This window comes from Dipodomys spectabilis, unplaced genomic scaffold, assembly GCF_019054845.1.
Source record: "Dipodomys spectabilis isolate Male_0828 unplaced genomic scaffold, ASM1905484v1 ptg000042l, whole genome shotgun sequence".
In the NCBI taxonomy this organism is placed as follows: domain Eukaryota; kingdom Metazoa; phylum Chordata; class Mammalia; order Rodentia; family Heteromyidae; genus Dipodomys; species Dipodomys spectabilis.
Genome location: NW_024870719.1, coordinates 78,918 through 101,971, shown reverse-complemented (window position 1 = coordinate 101,971; position 23,054 = coordinate 78,918). Strand labels below are relative to the sequence as shown.

Below are 23,054 nucleotides of genomic sequence, written 5' to 3'. Positions count from 1 at the left end.
CTTTATTTTACCACAAACTCCATGGAAACAGACCTCCAGTCTAACTGTTTACCTCTAAATGTTTGGCACGATACTTAGCCCATAGCAATGACCAGTGAGGGAGCAGTGGTTAACAAATATGGGCTCTGGAACTGAGGGATACAAAGGCAGTTCTGAGCTGTGTGCCCTTAGGCCAGCTGTTTAACCTTTCCGTGACACCATTCACTTCATTAAGATTATAATATAACTATTTTATGTTTGTTGTAGGTAAATGAGCAAATGGAGAAGGTGCAATACAGAAGTACTGTAGAATACCATCTGCCAAGTAGAATGTATCTAATATAACCCTTAAAGGTACTCAATATCTTTTCAATCAAATAAATAAAACACAAGTGAGAACGTAGTTGTGTCTTTTCCCATCATTCTTCCCTCAGTCCCCTTCTAAGTGAAAGCTTCAGTTCAGTAAACTTCTGCCTGTATCAGGCTCCTTAAAATAGCTCATCTGCCCAGAGTGGTCAGATGAACACACTCTCCACACTAAGTTATATTACTTGCGCCTTTGATCCTTTCAACACATTACTTCCCAAAGTATGTACTAATATGGCAAGCACCTCTCCTCCTTCAAGTATGTCTTGAAATGTGACCTCCTCCATGGAGCCCTCTTTAAGTGGAACTGAGCTCATCATCATTCCATCCTTGTTTCCAACAAATAAACTAAAGGTTTTCGTTGTTTGAGGTTTTGAAACCCGAGTTTTTCACTGGTTGTGTGAGACTCAGAATTCCAGGGCTAGTTTGGGGCTCTCTTCTGTCTGCATTGAAGAATTCAGAGTTTCAGAAGTAATATGTTTGTTTATCTTGCTCTGTGTACATTTAGCACAGTGCCAGTTCACACGGATGTGATTTAACTGATTTAATGATGATTTACTTACTTTGTCCATGTCAAGCATAGAGACTATACAGTCTTAAATCTTTTTCCCCTATGTCAAAATTGGTTTCAGTGCTAAGTCTATTATGTGACTGGTTTTCCATGTTTTGTTTCACAAAGGAATAGAGAGAAATTAACAAAAAGTAGAGAAAAATAGGAAATGAATAAAATTTCCACATTGTGAATCCAAATATATCTTAAGAGTAACATATTATATTAAAAGGGACCTCATGTAAAGTTTAGGTGCATATGCTTAACAAGTTATTTTGTAAATCTAAAATGGATACCCAAAACATGTCAATATTCATTTTTAAAATACTTGTTGTATTCGGTGCATGCACCATTATGGAGGACTTACATTCAGAGCAAAAAGATTTGTAGCTAAGCATATGACCTTCTTCCCACTACAATGACCATCCCCTAATTAGGCAATGCATCTGATAGTCATTAACAGGAATGAGATAATGAATCACTTTCTCTCTTCTTTGTTAATTTGCTGTAACCAAGCGGCTAATGGATGTCAGAGCTGAGTGATTGCACTGATTATAGTGATTTATAGTTGCAACAAAACAATTTAAAACCATTCTGATTATTCATGTTAAAGATGCTTTATGTTTTGTTTACTAAATGTTTTATGCCCCCCCTTTTCCCCACCCCTAAAGTACAGTCGCCCTTCTATCCTGCCACTTTGCACAAAAACAAACCTCATCCTGGAAAACTTGAAAGTTTTGTTTTTTTATTTAAAGCCAGTTCGTTTTGTTTATGTCGAGATAGATAGCTAGATAGATGGATGTATAAAGTTTACCCACTAGAAACGAAAAGCCTTAGGGGTGGAAAGAAAACTTCAGTGGTGCCTAGTTCAAAAGAAGACAGAAATAAGAGGAAATAAGGCAAACTTCAAGCTACTTACCTTGGGGCTTCCAGTCCCTTCCTCATCCTCCACAGACACATCAGTAGCCAGTATCTTGGCTTTGATGGTATCCAAGGCTCTGAGAATCCAGCTGTGTTGCCGTTTGATTTGCCTCTGCAGCTCTTTCCATTGACTTGCAATCATCTTCAGCATGTCCTTCAGTCCTTCTCCAAAAGGAAGGAAAAGTACAAGTTGTGGACCTGCCTGCATCTTTAGCCATTATCATTTTTTAGTTTACAACTTAGGTGTTTATTTCAAATAAGATCCATGTTGTTAAAGGACCTTATCATGGACTGCCATATTAGCATTTGTCACGCTGAATAGACTGACAATTCTTGACACAAGACATAAGGACATAAAACAGATATATGTCGATGCCTAGTTTGAACATTGACTTAGACTCAGTGTTGGTAATTGAAAAAGCACAGGTGGACAAATAATGATGTATAAAAAGAATCAACAGTATAGCTTCACATTCTAAATAAATGGTTCTGTGTGTTTCTTATAGAGATTTTACGATAAAAAGTGCATAGAAATAGGGAAAGATCGTTCTAAGAGAAATATGGTAGGTAGATCAGAATTGACACAGCATTCTTTACCATCAATATATCCAATTAATGCTGTTTTTTTTATTTATCTGTAGTAAATTCAATGGGCCATCCTGTGATTCATCTAACAGGTTTTTTTATGGTCAGCATGACTATAACCAAAGAACAAAACTATTCTATATTTATAATCTGTATATGATAAATATGTTAATACTAGACTACAAACTATTTGAAGGCCAAAACTTGGTATGTGGATTCACAGGGAAATAATCAGATACCCCTAGTCTGCTAGCTTTATATCTGTAGTGGTATCTATAAGTATCCTAATGCATATGCATTATAACTATAAGCAAAATTCTCATTCATTATCTTAATGTTCTTTCTAGAGCACTCACATCAAAAATCTTGTCAATATGAAATTTTCAGGAATATGATTTCAATTGAAACTCAGGGGAACAGCAAGCCTAAAATAAAATGAACAGACCATTTGGAGGCAGTATTTCATCTTGTAAGTATCACAGCATTGTATGCAGTATATGAAACATTTATAAATCTTGAAGGTCAATCTGATAATGTAAATATTAATAATACATAAGGAAGTGAATATATGCAGTAATTTACAGCAATGCTTCTTCATTCTTAATAGTCTGGAGACATAAAGACTTGCAATATTTCAGGAGGATTTACCTGCTTTGTGGGATGCAATAAGCTCAAGAAGTTGGTGTCCTTCCTCCTCCACAGCTTCCTTGAGAGCACAATGACTGTCTACATTCAACTTAAAACTCTGTATAGAAAAAAAAACAAGCATCAAACTCTGACAAGTCAGTTGCAAATAAAACACCCATACAAAATTACTTGTTATTTTTTATCAAGAACCACACAACCCAATTTACCTAACAGACATACTAATTTTCAATACTAAAAACTATCAGTATTTGGGGTCTGGGCTCAAAATATTTCTATTAGATTACAGAGTGCATCTGTTTGGAAACAGCTGACAAATCTAGAAATTCATTATGTTTTTATGAAAAGTCACATCCTGTAGGCTATATCAACAATAGCAGTGTCCTATAAAACACACTGAATTTCTACCAGCACATATGAGTTCTTTTTTTCAGGTTTTAAGAATGTTATGATGGAACTATTTGTGAAAACATAAAGAATTTGGCAGCAGAAAATATACTGGCCTTATGCATTCATTCATTCATTCATTCATACATACATACATACATGCATACATACATAAAATCAATTAACACAATAGGGCTTGATTCAGCAGTTTCTCAGATACTACATAAACCATGGAACATACATGTGAACTTAGGTGATACCTTTTCAAGTCTTTACTTTTTAAAACTTTATTCCTTAAGATGTCATGTCTTATAAATAAATCAGGAGCATTTTCTATCATTATCATCAACCAAAAGACAAAAAAAACGGCTATCACAAGTTAAATCTAACTCATAACAATTTATATCAGAAAGCCTTTCATCCCTAATGTCTTCTGTGGTATCAATCATTCCTTTCTTTCTGCTACTCATACTTGTTTCTACTGTAGAATTCATCACTCTATCTGTTTCTTTATTTCTACCAAATTGTCTACCAAATTGTAAGTAATTTGAATAGTTGTCAATATCAAATATATCTCCAATTCATGTCACATACAAGGTGTTCAATAAGGTGTTGCGAACAGTGGATATCTGTTGAACTTGATCAATAACATTCACTAAAGAGAAATATTTGCTTAAGTATTTTAAAAAGCACAGACGGTTTTCAAAAAAAATCCATTTATAGTATGCTATAAGGCATTAGAACCACAGCCAGTCCCTAAAGAGTAATCATATCAATCAGATGAATCACTGGTTAGTTTTCAGACTGAAAATTCACTCCTTGACTCAACTAATTAGAACAGGGTGGTTTTTGAAATATTCTATGCCAAATTTTGGCTTTCTCTGATAGAAAAAATAAACATGTTGGCCTGCAGGCACCAGTGGCTCATGACGATAATCCTAGTTGCTCAAGAGGCTGAGATCTGAGGATTGTAGTCCAAAGCCAGCCCAGGCAGCAAAGTTCATGAGACTTTTTATCTCCAATTCACTACACAAAAAAAAAGAAGAAAAAGCTGGAAATGGAGCTGTGGCTCATGTGATAGAGTGATAGCCATGAGCAAAACAGCTGAGGGACAGTGCCTAGGACAGATATGCACACACACACACACACACACACACACACATGAACACATACTATATGTCTTGCTCTCATTAAATATTTATTTACAAATAGAGTCATACTGTACCATGCTTGTATTGACAATATTTGACAGAAATTTAAAATGATATAATCCAAGTTAGAATACAATTTGGATTAAATAATCATGACTTATAAAATCAGATATTCATTCATTCATCCAGAAAGTATTATGGTTCTGTTCTGTGCCAGGCAATAGAGATTTGGAGGGTATAAAGATGATTTCTGATAACAGAGGACAACTGCATATCTTATTAGGAGAAAGAAGTTCATTCTGAGTCTTATTGGATGATTAATGGTGAATCTGGACTCATTTCTTCATGGAATAAAGTCTTTTTAAAATGAAGACAGAAACAGAATTTTTTTAAAGATCTGAAAATTAAGGAAGAATAACAGGCAGTATAAAGATAAAAATTTTAACAAAAAGAAAAAAGATTAAAATGGTGAATGTTCACCTAACTTTCTTTCATAAGACACAGTACCATTTCTGAGGAAAAAAACCCCTTAAGTTCATAAGGAAATACAAACATACAAAAACCCACAAACAACCCAAAACAAAAAAGGTAGCTAATATTTGATTTCATACTATACGAGAGACTAACAGTAACAAAATCATCATGGTACCCACACAATAACAGACATGTAAACTAACAGAATAAAACAGAAAACCTAGAAATAAATTCACACAGCCACAGTCATCTGATTCCTAACAAAAGTACCAAAAAGGTACCAACAAATATACTGGGAAAAATGGATATCCACATGCAAAAGTTTAAAACTAGACTGCAATCTCTCATCCTGTACAAAACTCAAGTTAAAATGGATCAAAACCTTAATGTAAACCTGAATTTTTTAACTTTTATTTTATTGTAAAGTGCTATACAGAGGTCTTAGTTACATGAGTAAGGTACATTTCTTGCTGAACATTGTTACCCACTCAATTGTTGTTCTCCCACTATCCCTTCCTTCCTCCATGCCTCCCCACCACCCCCCCACAAGTTATAAAGTTCATTTCTGACAGTGTCATGTGAGTACCATTGTTGCAATGGTTCATCCTTTGTACTTCTTTCATCATTTTGTTATTTCCCTTCCTTCCCCAAATCAGATGGAGGGTACCAGGATCAAAACAGAGATTGCCAGGGATAAACCAATGGAAAAAGAAAAATGAAATACAATAAAAAGAAAGAACTAGATACAGTATATTGGTAACATCAAAGGCTGACATCTGAAAAAAAGTCCTGTTGTTTCCATGTCTTGGAGTTCATTTCAATTAGCATCATTTTGTATGGTCATATGTACATAGCTCTTGAGATATTATGATTCTCTGCTAGGACTATCCTAGACATATACTAATTATTACAAATGAGGGAAACCATAGAGCCTATGTTTCTTTGGGTCTGGCTTACTTCACTTAATATGATTTTTTTCCATGTCATTCCATTTACTTACAAAAGGGGTGATGTCATTCTTTCTGGTAGAAGCATAAAAATTCATTATATATATATATATATATATATATATATATATATATATCACATTTTCTTGATCCATTCATCTATCTGGGTTGGTTCCATATCTTAACTATGGTAAATAATGCTGCAATGAACATAATTGTGCTGGTAGCTTTAGTGTGGCCTATCTTAAGATCATTTGGATAAATGCCCAGGAGTGGGATTGCTGGGGAGATCTATGTTTAGTCTTTTGAGGAACCTCCATACTGCCTTCCAAAGTGTAAGCCTGAAATTTTAAAGCTAGTAGAGGAAAACACTGAGGGAGAACTTCAAGACTTAGTAATTTGCAATGCTTTTCAACTAGGACTTTTAATAGCTTGGAAATAATAACAAGAATTGAAAAATGGAATTGCATCGAATTAAAAAGGGTTTATACAACAAATAATTACCAAAATAAAAAGTCAGTCTACAGAATGAAGAAAGCCATGCAAGCTATTCAGCTGATATGGGATTAATATCTAGAATAAAGAGCTCAACAAATTAAATGCTAAAGAACAAGTAATTCATTCAATAAGTGTGAAAATAAATTGAACAACCATTTTCCAATGAAGAAGTACAGATGGCCAATAAATGAAATGAAAAAAATGTTCAATATCTTCAGCCAATAGGGAAATGCCAATTGAAACAGCAGTAAGATTCCATATCACCCCAATCAGAATGGCTATCATTGAGAAAACAAACAAGAAATACTGGCAAAGACGTGAGAAAAAGAATCTTCATACACTGTTGATGGCCATGTAAATTAGCCCAACCACAATGGAAATCACTAGAACTGCCAGGTGACCCAGCTATATCACTCGAGTATATACTTAACAGAATAAGTCAGCATACAATAGAGATACCCATAAACCCATTTATTATTTTTTATTGTGAAAATACCGTACAGAAGGGTTACAATTACATGGGCAAAATAATGAGTACATTTCTTATCAAGCATTGTTGCCTCCTCCTTTGTTTCTCCTTCCTATCCCTCCCCATCTCCCACCCACCCTCCCCCCCTTTCATCCCCCCCCCCAAAGTTGTAAAGTTTGTTTTTTGACATAACGACTTGTACATCTCATTGTTGCAATGGGTCCACCCAAATTCTATTTAGACGATTTGTTTTTGCCCTTCCCCTCCACAAATTATACCAACATCAAATACAGTGAAAGCAGGAGTTATACTATGGGGGAGGGACACACAAAGCAACAAAGAAATCATCTTATTAATATGTTAGAAACAATTGCATGAAAGAAAAAAAACATTTGAATACTTACCTTGGGTTTCATTTCACCTAACATCAACTTATCTGACCTTTTCTGCTTGTCTCAGACATATACTAGTTCTTGCAAATAAGGGAAACCATGAGACCTATGTTTCTTTGGGCCTGGCTTACTCCCATTTGTTAGGAAATGGAAAGACTTGTAAACCCATTTATTGTAGCACTATTCACAATATTCAAGTGACAAAATTAACCTAGGTACCCAGTAACAGATGAATGAAACGAAAATATGGCAAATATACACACTGATTGTCAATCGCTGGGAAATGGATGGGATTGCAAATCATCATGTTAAACAACATAAGCCAGACTCAGAAGGACAAATGTAGCATGTTTTCTCTTATAGATGGAATCCAAGATATGAAAGTACAAGGTGGACTTTTTGAGAAGAGGAATGGGATGGGAGGAAGGAGGAAACAAGAGAGGGAATAGGGGAGTGAGTACACCAAAGTTCATTATATACATTTATAATGTACCTTATTTTGTACAAGATTACTTTGTGCAATTAATGTATGCTAATAATAAATGTACGGCAAAAAGAAATAGCAACATTTCAACCAAATATGACAGAAAGTTATAGTATTAGATTGCCCTAAGCGTTGTTTACCCTTTCTTGCATTGTTCTTTCAGCCATGGGTATTTGAATGGATAAAATAAATGATGGCAATAAATGGGAAAGCCAAATCTTCTGGTAAATCCAAATAATATTGAGTATTAGTATTTCATAGTCAAAACATGGCTGCATTTACCTTTGATCACTGCTACAGAAATTGTCAGTGCTGAAGCAATATCATGCAGAATGAGGTAAATGTGTGTTTCAGAAAGTAGGACCAGGAAAAAAAAGCACTCAATATGAATTCAAGAGCACCAAAATTTAGGAAGATACACATTCTAGAAATTTCTATAAGTCTGTAAATTTAGCCTAGTGCACTTTTGATGCACTGTTTACTTACAACACAGTTCTGTTGAATGAATGGTGCTCATGAGCTTTCAGAGGGGTGCATTATACCTGTATCTCAGAGCAAAGAGGAACTAAGGACCTGTAGGTTGGATAATTTGACATAATTGAAGCCAAGAGTGTAGGATAGATGCAGCTAGAACTGGCTTTACTTCAAGGTGACATAGAAGCAGTTTATTCAGAACTTACAAAAGAGATATTCATTATTAGGGAAAAGATAATCTGATAAGCTTAATACTGTATAAAAGAACCATTAATACAACTATTACCCAAGTGACATAATATTACTTGATTTTCCAGTTCACCCATTAACTATTAATATCAAGTACAGTCTGAGAAGGCAGTCAAGCAGGTATATTAATAAATTGTCAATGAATTTTTTTGGGGGGGTCCAGTCGTGGGGCCTGAACTCTGGGCCTGGGAACTGTCCCTCAGCTCTTCAGCTCAAGGCTAGCGCTCTACCACTTGAGCCACAGTGCCACTTCCAGCTTTTTTCTTTTTGCTTATATGGTGCTGAGGAATCGAACCCAGGGCCTCAGGCATGCAAGGCAAGTGCTCTACCACTGAACCACTTTCCCAGCCCTGTCAATGAAATTTTTGACTGCTAAAGGATTCTGTAATGAGTTCTTGTTTTGTCCACACCTCTTCATAGAAAAGCATAGATGAAAGGATTTGATTTTTTTTTCTTTCCTATCCGTAAACTGGATGTGTAAGCACATTTCTATTCTTGTGCTCCTAACATAGTTCCTTAGTAATGCCTTATGGTATATATAGTATCTCTGAAATATCTATACCACTCCTTGAAAATGTGGGCATTCTATGGAGACTATTTATGGGAAGAACATGGCCACAGGCAGGTACAATGATCCTAAAGTCACTGATTATGTGAAATTCCATAAATATGTGTAACTTGTGTACTAGGGGACACAAAAATCATTTTAGTGTCTTTAAAGCAGCATATAAGTGAATGACTAGAATAAAATAACTAGGGAAATGAAATAAGTTAATAGTTGAAACAAATACTAGGTAATGAAAAAGATGCCACATCAGAAGTTATTCTATGCACTTTAAGTATGGATAATGCCAGAAGTTTCATTACTACAGCTTCGGGCATGACTAGCTTGGATACCTCTGTATATATCACTTCTTAGAAGGATCTACCTTCTGCTATGCCACTGATCTTACTTTGATGATGATAAGACCTTACAAAGCAGATAACACATCTAATCCTATCCATTCATATTTCTGAATATTCCATTGGGTGGGAAGTATGAACATGAAATGACACCAAGCAAAAGTATGAACTGATGAAAACAAGACAGCAACAGAGCAGAGAACATGAGGGGAATCACAAGAACAGATATGGATCTCCTGGTACAGAAAATGGTGGAAATAAACACATTCAAAGGCTAAAAATACCTTGTGGTTCTGACTTAGCCATGTCCTATTCCCATCATGGGCACAGACTTTCAAACAGCCAATGGAATGAGTCCACTGAGATCCAAGAGTCTTGCAATATTTGCAATGTATCAGAGAAGCCAAAAATATTCTTCTTCTTATTTCCTTTCCCTTTCCTCTTCTTCTTCCCCTTTCCTTTTCTTTCCTTCCTTTTATACAGGGTCTTCCTACATAGACTAGACTAGACTAAAATTCATGATCTTCCTACCACAACATCCCAAGTGCAATGGATAAAGGCAGGTGCTACCATGACTTTCTCTAATTTTATTTTCTAAGGCATAAGCTCATACAATAAGTATTTATTGAGAAGTTTCTACAAGTCATGTGTTTTGTGTGTATGTGTGTATATTTATTCATATGTGTGTACATACTACATTCATACACATATATAATATATTACATATAATATATTATATACTCTTGGTTTTCCAATGGTGAAGTTAGAATTGAAGAATAACATAAAGTATAGTGGTGGTATCTTAAACAAAACTGACAATAATATACCTTGTCCAGTGAGATTCAAGTTGATCTGCTTCAAGTATTATGCCAGCCAAGCAAATAAGAGCTCTGGGCTACATTCCACATAAGCATGCTAGATAGGTGCTATGTAAACACATGCTGAAATCTAGAATCAGCAGAGCATGCCAGAAAGCTATGAAAAATGAATTGGTTTATACACAGGTCTGGACCCACTCTGTAGCATGTACTATGTTTCATGCTACAGCATGAAGCAAGAAAACACTAGTTGCTGCATGCAGCCGAGACAAGTCACAGGAGGAGAGACAACAGTTGGGGCTACATAATACTTCACCTCAAGAACCGCAGCACCTTGGAAGAATATGCCAATGACATGAGAAAGTGACTGCTTCAGATCTGTGATCTAGAAAGATATTTCTGGCTGTTTTATACAGACTTGATTTTTAAAGGGCAGGCTGGAGACAGGAGGCTGTTTAGGAGGTTGCTGTGGTAATATAGACCAGATGTTTCTGCATGCTCATATTTTTTTTAATTAAAAAAAGATATGGATTTTTTTCTAAATGAATGGAAGAAAGAAAAATGGAGAAAATCCTTCTGTCTTTTTAAGTTTTTCTCAGTGCGTGAGAGCAGCATGTGCCAGAATTTAGTTCTTTGGCTGTTCTGATGATAAATACCAGAGGTTATTAGTCAGGAGTCTCCAAATGTGAAAGACATATTGAACTGATGAACTTTTACTCCCACTGTCATTTTAAAGAGATGGTATATATGCTGATGAATTAGACACTTGATGACACCTTTTCTTCATACAAAAGATTTTCACTACCCTAAGAAAATGAAAGTGTGCCTTTGTACAAGGGCAGGAAGAAGAATGTGTGTTCAGTCAGAAAAGCCAAGGCTTAAAAAGTCACCTGCTATCAGCCTCGGGCCATCTCTGCCCTGCCTCCACTATGAGCTGTGCAGCATCATTCTACATTCTCAAAAGGGCTCCAGGTGGGGAGAAAGCTGTGAGTACCTGTGCAGAGACCAGCAATTTTTTTCTCCACTCCGCCATGTCATCCACAGAGGATGGTTAGAGGCACTGGTCCTCAAAATATAAAATACACCTTCAAAGTGTTAATGACACCAAGAATTGAAAGGTTTTATGGGTAGACATCTCTTTAAGAACCTCCTGAAAGCTTAATAAGACATTATATAGCCGTTAAAAAGAAGACCAGGCAATCACATGGCAAATACAGGACACACACTACAAACAAAAAATAATAATAATAATAAAAGATTCAAAATTATATGGGACTGGTAGAGTCACTTAAGTGGCAAAGTGTTTGCCTAGCAAGCACACGGCCCTAATCTCAGCCCCTAGTACTAATTAATTCGTTCTTTAGGCCAGAAGTAGGGCTCAAAGAGTAGACCGCCAGCTGACCAGGTGTGAGCCCCTGAGTTCAAACCTCAGTACTAGACCCTCACTTGCCTCTTCACCCCTAAAAGAAGGTCTCAGAACATAGAAAGAATGGACTGCAAAAAATGCACAGAATGTTAGCATCACTTGTAGGGTAGGACTAAGCATTATGGAGTGAGATCTAAGTGTTTTAATGTTCTGAAACATAAAATGGAAATAATATCATCTAACTTCTAGGTTGTAAAGAATTACGATGATGAATGTAAAGTACTACGGTGGATGGCAATGAAAATAAAATTCATAATGCATATTTTTAGTTTATTTTCTCTATTTTCCAAATGTGTTACTGTAGACTACACTTTATTTCCAGACATATGTCCCTATTGCTACGGCTAGCTGAATTCCCAAAGGATCAACACCAGGTCTCACTTGCTTTTGTGTCATTATGCAACACATGTGTGCCCACAGAGGCTATACAAAAGATAAATACTGCTGCATGAGACTTGGAAGAGAGCAGGCCCATGTGGTAATCCCCACCTACTATGCTGTGTTAAAATTACTGACAGACGGATCTGCTTCCCATACTTGAATTTCTTGAGGAACTTGAAAATGGAACCATGTCTTCATTCATTTTGTATCTTGAGCCAATGGGTCCTCTTTTCCTTTTCCTCCAGTGTGTGCCCACAGAGGAGTCATTTAAGCCCTCTGGGCTTCTTCTCCCTTATCTATAATCCAGACAACTTGGAGTCAATATTTTTCAAACCATGGATACTTTGATTTCTATCTTCTTTAATCTAGGCAGTTTACAAAAAGCAGCTTGGGAGAAATTTTATTTATTTTAAATGAGAGAATTTTCAAAGAGGGAAGAATCCCAAAGACCATCTAACCACTCATTACCCCAGGGCACTCTTTGTCCCTCAACTGCCCTTCTGTTTTTAAGCATCTCCAGGGAAGTTGCTAATTTTTCATCCTTAATCCACAACATGTATTGCCAGGAATTTAAGAGCTCCATGAAGGGTACCGTGAGTTTCTTTCTTTGAATTCTTTTGCCAAATCATTTCCCCTGCATATTTGTTGGAAATCAGAAGTATTGTGAGAATATGCCAACAAAATCCATTATGTCCAATCAATTGCCAAGCCTTGCCAATGAATTTTTCCATCCTCACCTCCTTGTGCTAACATTTGCCTTAGATCCATGCCCTCATATCCATCCCTTATTGGGTTAACTATGACAGCCTCAAGTCATGCCCCCCCCTCAACCCTACACTTACCTCTTATTTGTTATACATCTTTAAAGATGCAGATACTGTCTAAAGCTTGGATAAGCATATGAACATGATAAACAGAGTTTCTGCCCTCCGCAATCACAGTCCAGTGAAAGGGAGTGTGTGTGTGTGTGCAGAACAAACATTGAATTGTAGTTGTGAGAAGCAAGGGCCCTGGAGGACAGCCTAGCTCCGTCATCGCTCACTACGCAACTCTGGACAACCTCCTTGTACTTAGTTTCTTGATTTATAAAAAAAAGGGAAATAACAGTGCCTCTTTCATGGAGTTGTTACAGGATAAAATGCCTTGACACTTGTAGAACATAGCCTGGCACAACATAATAGCACAATACAAAACAACTCTGACAAAGACTCTTCTTAAGCCCCTACAGTGGCTTGCCCAAGGCTATGGAATAAAATCCAGGCCCCTAGCAGACCGCAGGGCCCTCTAAGATCCTGCCCAAGTCAGTTTTACAGGCCTCATACCTGCCTTGAAATGTGCCTGAACTGTTTAAAGTTTCTCATCATACCAGCTTGCTTATTCCTCCAAGATTCTGCCTTTGTCTGCACCTCTCCTTGGCAAGGCTTTCCCTGTCAAAGCCCTGCCTTTCCTTTAAAATTCATCTCAGGTGCAGCCTTCTCTAATAAGTGTCCCTGATTTACGCTGCCAAGTTCCCTTCCTTCAATATCCTTAGTAGAATCTACCCCTACAGAGCTCAAACCTCCGCTTACTATGTTCTGGTGAAATTATGGACAGATATAGCTCTACTTCAGTTCCTTGACAACAGAAGTGCACTTTCACTTATTTTTGCAAGCTCCGTGCATGGGACAGTGCCTGGAATACTGCACACAATGAACAGAGGAGAAATGCATCAAGATTTGTACCAAAAACCTGCCATGTATCTTTCAAACAGCCTGTATCATTTGGGGATACAGTAGTGCAATCATTCTTCACTTAGAAGTGGTTGATAAATGTCCCCAAATTTTACTCAGTGAACACCATGTAAATGAGCTGTCATGTTCTTTCGCTTACAAAATTACTTGCCAATTACACTTAGATGATCCCAGCGTAATTGCCATGTAAACTGTATCCTGGCAGAAGTATCCCAAATCATCAATTTAACTTTACTCTCTCATCATATGGTACTTACCATATAATTAAATAAATGGTCAACCACTACCACAATTGTATATATTTCCCAACAAAGTAAAGTGGCTATTGCCATTGATTTATCAGTTATGACAATCTATAACCTCCAGGTAAAATACCAGAAGCTTAAAAACAAACAAACAAGCTTTGTTCATTTAAGAAAGAAGCTCCAGGATAAGCAATACAAAATTTTTGTTTCATTAAAAAATAGAAGAAGGGAAGGGAAGGGGAACAACAAAATGCTGAGTCAAAGGACCAAGGGCAAACCAATGCAACCGTGATACCCACAAGACAATATGTTGGAAATGAACTGTACAAATTGGAGGGGGAAGTGGGAGGCGGGAAAATGGGAGAAAAATGAGGGAGAGGGTAACAAGTTCAATAACAATGACCTCACAACATTATGTATGTAACTGCAACCCTTCTGTATATCACCTTGACAATTTATTTATTTTTATTGTGAAAATACTGTACAGAGTGGTTACAATTACATGGGCAAGATAATGAGTACATTTCTTATCAAGCATTGTAGCCTCCTCCTTTGTTTCCCCTTCCCATCCCTTCCCAGCCTCCCCTCTTTCCCTGCCCCCCCCCAAAGTTGTAAAGTTCGTTTTTCGACATAATGACTTGTACATCTCATTGTTGCAATGGGTCCATTTCCCCTTCCCCTCCACAAATTATACCGACATCAAATACAGTGAAAGCAGGGGTTATACTGTGGGGGAGGGACATACAAACAACAAAGAAATAATCTTATAAATGTGTTAGAAACAATCTCATGAAAGAAAAAAATTTGAATACATATCTTAGGGTTCATTTCCCTAACATCACCTTATCTGACCTTTTCTGCTTGACTCAGACATATACTACATATTGCAAATAAGGGAAACTATGGGACCTATGTTTCTTTGGTTTCTTTGGGGGCTTACTTCACTTAATATAATTTTTTCCAAGTCAAGACTTGGACAATTTATTTTAAAAAAAAACACAAAAGAATTGCAGGAAACTAAGATATGAAGACAAAAATCATCATTCTTCTTAAGGATTCCGCCTTTTAGAAACTTCAGCTCATAAAAACAATTCCAAGCATTTAAAAGTAAATTTAGCTCTTCCAGAAATTTAAAATTTATTTTAAACAGTTGCCCTTTTTGTTGTGAAAGGTAGCTAAGTCTTACTGAGGTTAGCATTCTTTTATGACACACTGACTAATATCCAAATTAGATGGGAGGAATAGACCCTGAATGCTGACAGTGGCTCTGAGGAATAGTATTACTGTTTGCTTCTCTGGATGCTACCTCCACACCTGACACAGCTAATCACTTCCACTTCTCAGCATGGCCACATTAGGCCAAATGGATTCTCAAACGGAGGTTCTGTCTAAAGGGACCATTTGACTTCCAAAACATACTGTTCAGAGGCCCCGATTGAAAAGGAGGTCAATGCTGGCCCAAATATCTCTTTACCCCCTGAGGTGGAATAATTGATGTGCAGCAGGCCCTACAGATGTGGAGTCACCAGGGTGATGGATGGATATAAGTATATTATTCACACATACATCTGCTAATATACAGGTCCCGGTGCAAACACCAAGATTTAAGAATATTATGTGGATTTAGGACAATCCCTAAAGGACTCCAGTTCCATTAAAAAATTGTTTGGCAGCCTGGGGCAGATCTATTCCAACTCCCACATGCTTTATGCATTTGAGAGGGAGAACCTAACCACTTTAAAAATAAATTTAATAAATTTTGCAATGTCAAGTCATTAATATCCTGTCTAGTCACACAGTCTTCATATTTCAAAAGAGGAACATTAAGCTGTGAATTTTTTTAACCTTTTTAATATCTGAGTCAACATTTTAATTTCTCTTGTGTTTTTTGCCAAATAGAATGGATTATCTCGCTCAAAACAAGTGAAACTGCTGCTATTTTTCACTCTATAAATGTCTTATTAAAAATATACCTAGAAAGCCTGGCAATCAGTGTCTGCTTTAGTTTATAAATAGTAGAAAAAAAGCATTGAACTTACAAACATTCCCAGGTATTGTCTTATGACTTACAACATTAGTTATAAATTTATTGCCTATAGTGGCTATAACGTTGCTAAATATTCATTCATTTATTTAGTGAGTATTTTTAGTGTCTATTATGTATGCACAAGAGAAGAGCTGTCCTTCAATAGGGAAAGCCACAAGAGAAAAGTTTAGGAGTAGGTATATACAATTTTAACTACTCTAAAATACCTGAGCCTCTCACACCGTATGTTTTCAGACATCCAAGGAAGATGCATACAACTTACAAGATGGAAAAAGTATACTTATATATAGCATGTTCATTTGAACTTTACCACAACCCTATAGGTAGGACAGCCATTTTCTGGCTAATACAAAGATCTGAAACTTTTATTATTCATACTTGGAAAGTCATTTCAGGATTTAAAAATCCCATGTAAAATAATACATAAGTAGAATCTGTATTGGGGATAATGAACATCGGTGGTTGTGCCCCAGCTCTGTGAATCTTTTGTCAGTATACATCCTAAACAGGAAGTGCTTAATAAAGTCAGCATTTTCATGACATTCCATGACTTTAGAAGTGTCTAGATACCAATAATTTTCATAACAATGAAAATTGCTGGGTATGATAGCCAAGGAGTTCTTCAACTGAGCGATACAGAAAGCACACTTCCCAGGTGTTTACACAGTACAGGAATTCTTGTGTGTGTGTGTGTGTGTGTGTGTGTGTGTGTGTGTGTGTGTGTGTGTGTGTGTGTGTGTGCGCGCACGCTGGTCCTGGGCCTTAAACTCACCAGCTGGGCACCGTCCCTGCACTTCATATGCTAGAGGCTAGCAATTTACCACTTGAAATGCAGCTCCACTTCCAATTTTTTTTATTATGAATAAGTTTTTTATTGTGAAAATACCATACAGAGGGGTTACAATTACATGAGCAAGGCAATGAGTACATTTCTTAACAAGCAGTGTTGCCTCCTCCTTTGTTTCCCCTTCCCATCTCTGCCCTACCATCTCCTCCACCACCACCACCACCCACCCCCACCCTCCTCTCCCCTGCCAAAGTTGTAAAGTTCACCTCGACATAACATCTTGTACATCTCATTGTTGCAATGGGTCCACATGTATTTCTATTGAAACAATTTTTTTTCCCTTCTCCTCCTCAGTTTATATCAACATCCAAAATTTTGATCGTTTAGTGGCAATATGAGTCTCACAGACTTTCTTGCCCAGGCTGGCTTCGAGCCACACTCCTCCTGCGTAACTATGATTCCAGGCATGAGGCACTGGCACCAGGTTCAGTTATCTTTTCTAACTGAACAGAAACAACAACAATATTTGCCTCCTATCTGCACAGAATTAATTACATCTGAGCAAAGGAACATGGTTCAGGACTTTAGAATGTCTAAAATCAACCTCCTACTATTACTGCCGCTATAAACATACCACCACTACAATCGACCTCATAATGACACATGTTATAAATTCTTAAGAGACCCTTCATCCCCATCCACCAAAACAAATAACTCAAGACAGTAAGCTGAGTGCTTCAAAATTCCCCTAAAGAGAAGTAATGTTGTTATTTTCTACTAAACCTTCAGTTTCTCACCTTAAACTAATGGGAATCAAGGGGGACAAGCAAATGGAACTTCATAGCTCTTGCAAGGCCACCAGCCCTGCTCAAAGAGGCTGAGGGACATGGTAGACAGGTGAGCCAAACACATAGCTCTAGCTTTTGACTAACCAGCTGCTCCCCATTGTCTGAGCAGCACAACCCTATAAGCTGCTGGACCTATGAAGCTCAACTTGCTCAGTTACTCATATCTGCCTATCATCCTAGCAGAGAAAGATAAGCCAGAGAGGTGGGCAGCAGGAAAGGGGGGACAATTCTATTATCTCTTCTTTTTCATCTTTAATCTGAGTTACTTACTCTATATTTTTATTGTTATGGTAAAGGTGATATACAAAGGGGTTACAGTTAACTAAATCAGGTAATGAGGACATTTCTTTTTAAGCAATGTCACCTCTTCCCTTGCTCTCTCCCAATTTTCCCTCTTGTCCCTACCCACAAGTTGTGTAGTTCATTTTCAATATAGTGTCTAGTGAATATCACTGCTGCGAAAGCAGAGGCTATACCATGGGGGAGGGACACACAAAGTAACAAAGAAATCACCTCATAAATATGTTAGAAACAATTGCATGAAAGAAAAAAAAACATTTGAATACTTATCTTGGGGTTCATTTCTCTAACATCAACTTATCTGACCTTTTCTGCTTGACTCAGACATACACTGGTTATTGCAAATAAGGGAAACCATGAGACCTATGTTTCTTTGGGCCTGGCTTACTTCACTTAATATAATTTTTCCCCTGCTTTCACTGTATTAGATGTTAGTATAATTTGTGGAGGGGAAGGGAAAAAACACATCGTTTAATAGGGATACAGGTGGACCCATTGCAACAATGAGATGTACAAGTAGTTATGTCGAAAAACGAACTTTACAACTTTGGTGGGGGGGGAGGATTGGGGTGGGGGGTGGGGGGTATGAGAAGGGATGGGAAGGGGAAACAAAGGAGGAAACAACAATGCTTGGTAAGAAATGTACTCGTTAACTTGCCCATGTAGTTGTAACCCCTCTGTATGGTATTTTCACAATAAAAAAAAAAACCACTGCTGCATTCCTTTTCCCTTTGTCCCACTGTTTCTGTTCCCCTCTTACCCTCCCCAAAATATAAATTCTCATACAAGATAAAGGTAAAGAAAACAAATACAGTAACAAAAAAAAACTCTTTTTTTTTCTACTTCCTAGGGTTTATTTCAATTTTTGGGGGGGGAGGGTGTCGGTTGTGGGGCATGGATGGATGTTGTCCCTCAGCTCTTCAGCTCAAGGCGAGCACTCTACCACTTGAGCCACAGCACCATTTCCAGCTTTCTGGTGGTTTATTGGAGGTAAGAGTCTCACGGACTTTCCTGTCCGGGCTGGCTTTGAACCATGATCCTCAGATCTCAGCCTCCTGAGTAGCTAGAATTACAGGTATGAGCCACTGGCTCCTGGCTAAATATTTTATATGATCATATGCACATACTTATTGAGCCTTTGTGATCTTCTCCTAAAATTTCCTCTTTTGTTCTCAGTGTGTATATGTCTAAAGACTTGTATAATTTATCATGCCCTACTATATTTATGTCTTTACCATCCAGTGTGTTTACTTGCACATACTGTAAGTACATTCTAGTTACCACAAATGAGGAAAACCATGCAGCCTATGTTTCTTTGGGTCTGGCTTACTTCACTTATATAATTTTTTCAAATTATTCCATTTCCTTATGAATGGTATAATACCATTCTTTCTGAATTCCATTGTGGATATACATGCCACATTTTCTTGATCCATTCACTGTCCACGAGGAGCATATGGGTTGAGCCCATTTGTTGGCTAGTGTAAACAATGCTGCAATGAACATGGCTGTACTGGTAGCTTCAGTGTGATATTTGTGTTCTATTGGATAAATGCCTAGGAGTGGAATTGCTGGCTCATAGGGAAGTTCTATGTTTAGTCTTTTGAGGAACCTCCAGACTGCTTTCCAGAGTGTTTGAAGCAGCTTACATTCCCACCAACAGTAGTGTTCCCGTTTTGGCCACATCCCCACCAGCATCTGTTATTGTTAGGTTTTCGTAATAATGGCCATTCTAATTGGGGTGAGATGGAATCTCAATGTTTTGATTTGCATTTCTTTTATAGCTAGAGATGTTAAACATTTCTTTATGTGTCTATTGGCCATTCTTCTTCTTCTGAGAATTATCTCTTTACATCTTTAGTCTATTTATTAATTGGGTTGTTATTTCTTTGAGAGTTGTTTAGGGGGCCTAATGACAAAGCCATAGTAATAAAAACAACTTGGTACTAGCACAAGAATAGGCCTGAGGACCAATGGAACAGAAGACCCAGAAATGAACTCACAGACATATAGCCATTTAATATTTGATAAGAGGGCCAAAAACACAGGTTGAAAGAAAGCCTCTTCAACAAATGGTGCTGGCAAAGTGGGCTATACACATTCAGAAAACTAAAGCTAGGTCCCTATGTATCACCCTGACCACAGTCAATTCAAAATGGATCAAAGACCTCAATATAAAGTCAGACACCATGAAAATATTACAAGAAGGTAAACACTAGGGCTCCCAGGCATGGACTGAAACTTCCGAACTAAAGGTCTAGAATCACAACAAAGCAAAGACTAATTATGGGATTGAATCAAACTAAAAAGTTTCTACATCGCAAAGGACATAGCTAGCAAGATAAATAGAAAGCCCACATAGCGGGAAAAGATTTTTTTTATCAGCTCTACATCGAATATGTGCCTCAATCTAAAGTATACTTACAGTTCAAAAAACTGAATCTCTAATCTTTCATGTGATGAAAATTGGAACCATGGTGGAGACCAGAGAACAAATCAGGGACAAATATCCACAGTACTTAGAAAATGATCACCCAAAGGAGGGCCGCTTTTACTTCTAATTTTATGCTTTTATATGGTTTGGATCTTTTCCAAGGTGTATGATTGAGTGTGCTTATATAACTAGAGTTCCCTTAATTTCCATCAATTGTGGGAAAAACAAAATTTGTTCTTCTTTCAGTACAAACTCTGTGTGCACTCCCCTCTTCTGACTTGGGCTCTTCTTTTCTATACAAACACTATTCACTTCACCTGTTTTCACACATCCTAGAACAGCCCTGCAGACCTCTGTCACCTCCAAATCCAGCACTGCTATCAGCAGTGTACTAACTGTCATCTACAGTTGAGTGGTGCACACATGAAGCAGAAGGAGGAATCACAAAGGATCATGATAAAGTTTCTGGAAGATAATGAATATGTTCACCTTGATTTTGGTGATGATCATATATATATATATGAATATATGTGTATATTATCAGAAATTATAAACTTGTATATTTAAAGTGTAATTTGAGGTAGGCCAATTATACCTTGATAAAGCTGGCTTTAAAAAGGAGAAGAGAAGGATGTTGATGTTAGAAGGGACAGACAAAAGATAGTCATTTCAAAAATCTCTATACAATGCTAATTTTTAAATGATTTACACGGGTGGGGGGATGTTCAATACTCACAAATAGCATTTTCCGCAAGAAAAATGTCATTTTCTAGGAAGATAGGAATTATAATTTTGAAAAGAGCAGCCAGGTTGCAAGCAGATGATTAATTATCATGGAAAATCATTGATGTATCATTGTAATTTCACAGTATTTCTTACAATTAAAATAAAGCTCCTGCATATCTCTCATAAATGTATTGTAAAGCTTTAATTGATTTATGTTGGCAAAAACCCTTGGTTACTATCATGGAAAATAACTGAATTAAGAGTCAAAATATAAATCTTTCTATTCTTTTTGTATTTGTTTTCCTTTACAATTAATATTAGGAGGTGCCAGCTATTCTAATACATTATAACAGGAGAGACTGCAGTTCTAGAGGTTTGACCTCTGTTTAATTAATGGTAAATTACAGAATCTATAAAGATGTTTAACTAAACTTGTGCAGCTGTCTCTACTACTGAATTCCTTACAAATATCAATTGCCCATTCATTAAGAGCATTAGTAATTAGTTGAGTAAACTAAGGAATATAAATCCCTAGGCTTATTCATATGTTTTATTTTATGAGATGATATCTTTTAACTTAACTCTTAACTTAGTATTAACTCAGCATGACAATAAGGACATATAATAAAAATATACATGGCAATGTTGTCAGGAGAAAAATGCATACACATAGAGAAAGGCTCAAAATTCGAAAGATATTTGGGCCACAGCCTGTATTCTAGAGTAAGAGACACAGCATACAGTATCAAAGTGACTATTAATGATTGTCCTTAAGCATCACTAGAATGTTACATACTAGATTTTTGGCAACTGTGAAATGTTACTGTTCATAATTGGAGAAATAAAATTTGAGACTGTGACTTAACATCTAGTGAACAGATCTGGAAATCAGTTTCCTATTATTTAAAAAAAAAACAGTGATACAAAAGACATCCCTATGTCATTTCTGTTTTAACCATTATAATGAGAAATGATGAGCCTAAAACTCCTCCAAGACGTTGTTAATTATTGGGCAGAAACAAAGCTATTCTTTAAAAGAAATATCTTAAGAAAGACCTTTTACTATAGGTTTCTACACTGGAGATTCACAACAAAGTGTATAATTATTTCCACATTTTGTATGAAAATGTCATTATAGAGTAGATACAGATACCTGTAATTCATTACAGGAACCAATAAAATGTTCTGTAACTTAGGAGGCTAGATAGAATACAGTCACCAGGCACATGTGGCAATTTAAATTACATAATTCATATTAAAAATAGGTGAGCATGTTAGCTCATAGCTTTAATTCAAGATACTCAGGAGGTAAAGATCAAGAAGATGTCAGTTCTAAACCAGCCCAGGTAAGAAGTTAGAGCGACCCATCTCAATCTATAACTTAATGTGATGGTACGCATATTTCTACCAGCTGTGTGGATGCTGTAACCAACAGTCCAAACCAGCCTAGCTAAAAATGTGAGACTTGATTAGAAAAAAAAAAACTGAAAAAGACAGAGGTAAACACACATGCATGTACATGCACACACATGCGCGCGCGCACGCGCACACACACACACACACACACACACACACACACACACACACACACACACACATACGAAGATAATATAATGAGACCTACTGAAAACTGCAAAATGGAAGAAATAGGGCAGGAGAGTTAAGACAATACAAAAGAGATAGATGAATTTGTTCATCTATGAAGTTATCACAATGAAATCCCCTTATACTATTAATAGAGGCTAAGTTTAAATGTTTAATAGAAAGAAGAAAATAATGAAAGCACAAATGTAACAAAAACAGGGACATAAGAAGAGTAGAGGCCTGGCTCAAGTGGT

The 23,054-nt window shown here is 36.8% G+C and overlaps 1 protein-coding gene across 1 annotated transcript in view; it reads right to left on the bottom strand.

Moving 5' to 3' along the window:
• The window catches only part of Akap6 (A-kinase anchoring protein 6), a 278,588-nt gene that overhangs the window by 213,745 nt on the left and 41,789 nt on the right, over window positions 1-23,054 (bottom strand). The window contains exons 5-6 of the mRNA XM_042677816.1: window positions 3,050-3,146; window positions 1,815-1,978 (exon numbers count right to left, since the gene is read on the bottom strand). Of these exons, the coding sequence (XP_042533750.1) occupies window positions 1,815-1,978; window positions 3,050-3,146 (261 nt within the window). The remainder of the gene's footprint in view (window positions 1-1,814; window positions 1,979-3,049; window positions 3,147-23,054) is intronic.